We start from the raw sequence: 6,000 nt of genomic DNA, 5'->3' as shown, positions 1-6,000 counted from the left end.
CATGTTGGGGGCATCCCTGAACGGGCAGGGCCGGGGCTAAGAAGCAGCGCTGCGGGCCGGGGGCGGGTCGCGGTCCGCCCCTCCGTCCCTCCGTCCTGCCCTGCCGGGGACCTGCGTTCTGCACTCGGTCGGCCTCGGAGCGGGAGCGAGGGAAGCGGCGGGGGAGGGTCGGAGAGAAGGAGCATTCGCCCCAGGCTGGAGGAGGCTGACCCGCGTCCCCGCCCAGCCCGCGCCTATGCGGTACTTGAAGGATGGCGAAGAGGTCGCGCAGGTGGGTGACATCCCTTTCGCCCAGGCCTGTGGGCACAGCCTCGGCTCAGATTCCCTTTCCTTTCCCGCTGAGTTCCCCCCGCGCCTACCTGGGCCCTCCGAGGCCAGGGCAGAAGTTTTCCTTCCCGCTGGCCAGAGCGCAGCCGTGACGTGTGGAGAGTTGGGGACCAGGGCATTTCGGACTCAGAAAGTGAGTAACATGCCCAGGCGGCTCCTTGGAGTCGATTCTCCCCATAGCATATGTCCAGCTCCCCACTGTCCCACAGCCACTTCTTGGGATTTGTTGGCAGGTAAGTCGGTGCGCTTTCAGGGAATACGCTCTGCACCGGAAGGTGGTGGTGTCCTGTCCGGACGGCCTGAAAATGCTGTTCTGGGGCCTCTTTCTCTCTGAATTCCTGAGCCAGTTACAAACAGGGGATCTGTGATACACCTGGGTTGGGGACCCCTCTGCTACCTTGAAAGGTGTGGAAGTCCTCTGAGGAATAGCTAAGGAGAGAGTACTTTTTTGATGTCTACTGTGATTACCATTCCCATAGTCGCAGTTTCCTTCTACTGGGAAGATGTCACACTGTTAACACCAGTAACTTGATCTTAAAATAAAGCAATGTATTTGATTCACTTAATATTTTGTGTGTCCGTTGGACTCTGACTATACCTGAGGGTTGCATAGAGGTAGGGCATTTCTTTGGTGGTGGTGGTTTTGGAAAACTTGCTAGGATGAATTTATGCATTTCGGTTTTATTTAAAGGTCACTCTAGTAGCTACTCCTAAACTGAGTGTGTAGGAATCACTCATATGACAAAAACACTACGGTGTCTTTTAGTTGTCAGTATTATTCAATAAATATGAAAAGTTGTTTGACAGCGTTTCCAAACGGTTTTATTTATCTGGATCCACAACTTCAAAGTCTGAACTAGAGGTGTTTTTCCCAAGTTGAAATTTAGTAGTAACTTCATTCATTGCAGATGTCTATTAAAAATTGTCAACAGTCACACCATAGTATTTGTTGCTCCATTTATTAAGGTTCTGCTATCTGTAAGGTATTTTTACAGAAATCAGCATAGAATGTATGTAATTAAGTCCCTATTAGATTATTATTTTGTACTAACTACAGAATAGATCAAACTTTTGAAGTGGAACAAATAACACACTTCTCTTGAAGAGGATTTTCAGCTTAGGCACTGTTGATATTTGGGATCAGATAATTCTCTGTATTGGGAATGCAGTGGTGGGGGCAGTGGGGAGTGCTGTCCTGCGCTTTATAGAATGTCTAGCAGCATCCCTGGCCTCTGTCCCATGGATGTCAGTAACACTTCACTTCCCCAGGTGTGACAATCAAAAAATGTCTTCAGACATTACCACCAAATGTCTGTTGAAGGGCAAAACCACCCAGGTGAGAATTACTGCTTTAGAACATCAAGGACCTGACTTCTCAGTCTTCAGAAAAGATAGATACTAAAAGCTCCTGTAACTATAATTACTGAGGTATTGATTTAGGCCTTTTCTTTTGAATTTTTAAACATACCTTCTTTAAGCAAGGTGACAAATGAATATTGTCAACTCAGTAACGAGTTTTTTTGTATTCAGTGTGCGGCATTATCTACTTGTCCATATTGATATTAATCTTATTTGAAACAGTTTCTTGGCTAATGCTGTCATCAGCAGTTAGTTATGGTTAGACATGGATGTTTGAATGTCAGAACCCTGCCTTCTTCAGTTAGTTTTTTGTCCATAATTTGTGTATGCTTCATAATAGTAGGCTAAGAAGAAAGTGATTTCATGATTAATTTGCTGGTGTAAGTTATTTTGTTTTATTGACAATATTGTGAGCTTTGAGATCTAAATATTAATTGTACTATTGACTTTTATTCCTGTCAGCTGTGTAAATTAATTGAATTGTATTATAGAATGATTGAAAGAGTCATAAGTCTGGAGTAATTAAATGTAGTGAAGCTACACTCCCTATGTGAATATACGGGTAGATGTGAGAAACTATCATCTCTGAATGGTGTATTTCTTAGGGTCTTCATCGTTGAATGTGTTTTGTCCTATAAATTCTATTTCTTGTATATGTAAATATGACTTATTTGCCCTAGATAAAAAAGAATGTGAAATGTTTTGAAGGATAAATAATCTTCTTTATTCAGCATAGTCTCATGCCTTTAACTATGAATCTAATTTATAGTTGAATGAGAAAGGGCATGAGTCAGTCACTTTGAAGTCTCCACTATACAACCATTGAACTGTTTGATTGAAAACTATACTTTGCTGTATAAAAGTTTTGCATAAGACTACAGGCATAAATCCTGTAATAACCTTTCCTGTATGATCTGAAAAAAAAAGTAAAAAACTGTTATCTCAGGGAGAAACAGCTGAAGGATATTAGCTCTTTTGATCATTGTTTAAGATAGCTGTAGTATCTCTGGTCTGGATTTACATAGAGGAAAAAGTTTATTTAGTGTTGTGACTTTAAATAATTTTAGGTCCCATTGGGGGTTTTAATGACATAATTTACAGGCAGTACTAAAATTGGTATATATGTTGTTAATGTGTACTTGATTTTTAACCATACTTATGTATTAAGTAAGTAATTTTAGATTTTAAAAGCCAGTTCCACTCTTAAAAATTAGCTTAAAAAAATGTCATTTAGAAGCTAGAAGATGTATTTAAGTAGTAACAGATTCAGGTATTTACCCTTGAGATGACTGGCAACTACAGTAAACTGGAAAGACAAAAGCCAGCTCTTGAATTAGAAGATGTTTTTCCATGGGGTATGTGTGTGCGTAGGAAGCAATTTTACTGTGTTGCTTCTAGTGAGATGGGTGTCATGGGTGAAAGAATACTGGAATGTGAAAACTGATATGTTTAATCAACTTTGTAATTAGCAATATTATTTGGAGAAAGCAAGTAAACTCTATATCCCAGTTTTTTGTCTCTTAATATAAGAGGTTTGGATTTTGTGGTCTATAAGTCTTTTAATATATTTCCTATTTTGAACTCTTTTTGTAATCATCTTTCCTCATTTGAAAAAAATGTTCTCGCATTGTTTTTGTTTGCAGATCGCTAGGTAGAACTCCTTTCAGTGTATATTTCATTATTGCTATTCATGGTCAGATGAAGTCCAATTTGTCTTAGTATAATAATGCTAGGTTGCAGTCCAGATTTGAAAAGATATTCATGTATGCAGTACATCATGTTAACCACTGGGTGGCCTGATTTCACTTTACTAAATCAAGCTGGTAAATTTTCATGCCTTGAATTTGATTGAACTTAAAAAAAATGCAAATGCAGTTATCCTGTCAAGACAGTATAATAAAGATGTATTTTTTGATTATGATAAAAATATTTAGGCTTGATGCAGTTTAATTTAAAATACTGTCAAGTTGAAGTGGGTTTGCTAGAAAAAATTTTATAGAACTTCTGATAATTCTCTAATTTCAAATCTGTAGTTTCTATTCAAATAAAATAAATTTTAAACAATTTCAAATTCTTCCTTTGGCATACCTCATTTTAATCTTTTCAGGTAGAATAATTGATGTCCTTTAAAATTGAACTTCTCTTGAATGTTTTATCTTGATATTGCCAAGTGTGAATAGTTTGTGTATTATTTCACAGGGAAAGTTATGAGTATCACATCCTATTAGCTTAACCCCAGTGTGGAATTACTTTTAAACAATTTTCCTGGTCTAATGAGTCATAATATTTTTGTGTGTGTGCTTACTTTTGATGTTTCATGATTACCCTAATCACTTTGTTCATAATCTACAAAAGTTTTTGAACATAGTACTTAGGTTATATATTAGACAGTTACAGAATAAATATTTTCTTTGACTTAAAAAATAAAACTGGCAGAATAATTCTGGAAACCAATTCCTGGAGAGAGATTCAGAGACCAAATTCCTCTTCTATTTTTGCCTTGTGACTGGAAAAATGATTTCACCTATTTTTACTGTCTTCTAGATTAGTCACTCTAGGCTTAGAAATGGTTTATCTATTTATAGATAGTAGAAAGTTGACTTTATTTAGCTATTAAATATTGCTAACATTGATTGCTACAATACAGAAATACTAAAAAATGAAATAAAAAGCAGAGAAATAAAGCAAATGAAATATGATTTGTTTTGGTGGTATCTAATGTTTTGATGGTGTCTAACCATTATTAAGGGTTCCCTGATAGCTCAGTTGGTAAAGAATCTGCCTGCAATGAACCTGGGTTCAATCCCTGGGTTGGGAAGATACCCTGGAGAAGGGAAAGGCTACCCACTCCAGTATTCTGGCCTGGAGAATTCCAGCAACTGTATAGTCCTTGGGGTCACAAAGAGTCAGATACGACTGATCGAGTTTCACTTCAGTTCACTTCAACCATTATTAAGCAGTGAAAATTTTCACTATTAAGTGGTAAAAATAGAACATTGGTGAGGTTATTTGTGGGGTTTTATCCCTTCTTAGTTTTCTTTGCAAAGCGTAGATGTCCTTAGGCATCTTTCTGTTGTTCAGTTCAGTTCAGTTCACTCAGTCGTGTCTGACTCTTTGTGATCCCATGAACCGCAGCACGCCAGACCTCCCTGTCCATCATCAACTCCCAGAGTCCACCCAAACCCATGTCCATCAGGTTGGTGATGCCATCCAACCATCTCATCCTCTCTCGTCCCCTTCTCCTCCTGCCCTCAATCTTTCCCAGCATCAGGGTCTTTTCAAATGAGTCAGCTCTTCACATGCGGTGGCCAAAGTACTGGAGTTTCAGCTTCAACATCAGTCCTTCCAATGAACGAACACCCTGGACTGATCTCCTTTAGGATGGACTGGTAGGATCTCCTTGCAGTCCAAGGGACTCTCGAGAGTCTTTTCTTGACAGTTCAAAACCATCAAATCTTCAGCGCTCACCTTTCTTTATAGTCCAACTCTCACATCCATACATGAGCACTGGAAAAATCATAGCCTTGACTAGACAGACCTTTGTTGGCAAAGTAATGTCTCTGCTTTTTAATATGCTGACTAGGTTGGCCATAACTTTCCTTCCAAGGAGTAACTAGTGATAATTTTCTAGGATCTTTTCTGTCATACTTACTTGAAAGTTTTATCATCCTTTTAACAATTACATAAATAATACAGAAATAATAACTTAATGCTTGCACCAAGAAGTAGTTAGGCAGATAGATTCTAGGAAAGCCCCAGTGGTAGAGAAATGGATTCTAAGAATTCTGCTTTAATCCTCCCTCACATTCAACCACTCAAAAAACCCAGCTTCCTGAACATGATGGCCATGCTTTTGCAAAACAGATAATGAAACCTCTTGTAGAAATAGAAATTTCTCACAAATCAACTATGTGGTTAAAAAATAAGGCAGATTTTTAAAGTTAAAATGAACACGTTTTCAGGAAGGTCATTCCTTGGAAACTAGTCTTTTGACCAAAACAACATTTTTGGATGCATATCTTGAAAATGTTTTGATAAGAACCTTATGGTGAATTTTGTACAGATTAATGTAGGTATTTTTGTGAATAATTAAAGTTTATATTAATGAGTCCCCAAATTTAAAGTTATTTTCAAATAACCTAATTTTTAAAGCATAATCTTAAAATATGCTGTTGGGGAAGCTGTTTGGGTCTGAGAAAAGGGAATAAAAGAGGGAACCTGTAAAAACCATAACCGAGGGCTGTTTGGGAAGGCTGGAAGTGTTAATGTTGCGGGGGACAGTTGTAGGAAAGGTTAGGCTGTATTGGTAGATGC

At 38.3% G+C, this 6,000-nt stretch overlaps 1 protein-coding gene across 1 annotated transcript in view; it reads left to right on the top strand.

Annotated features, from left to right (window-relative positions):
- The first annotated feature begins 235 nt into the window (after positions 1-235).
- MYBL1 (MYB proto-oncogene like 1) overlaps positions 236-6,000 on the top strand; it is a 37,432-nt gene continuing 31,667 nt past the window's right edge. Inside the window, exon 1 of the mRNA XM_040261688.1 lies at positions 236-460. Within this exon, the coding sequence (XP_040117622.1) occupies positions 236-460 (225 nt within the window). The remainder of the gene's footprint in view (positions 461-6,000) is intronic.

This window comes from Oryx dammah, unplaced genomic scaffold (assembly GCF_014754425.2).
Source record: "Oryx dammah isolate SB20612 unplaced genomic scaffold, SCBI_Odam_1.1 HiC_scaffold_19, whole genome shotgun sequence".
In the NCBI taxonomy this organism is placed as follows: domain Eukaryota; kingdom Metazoa; phylum Chordata; class Mammalia; order Artiodactyla; family Bovidae; genus Oryx; species Oryx dammah.
Note: the sequence above shows the minus strand (reverse complement) of the source record. Positions and strands in the feature narration are given on the sequence as shown.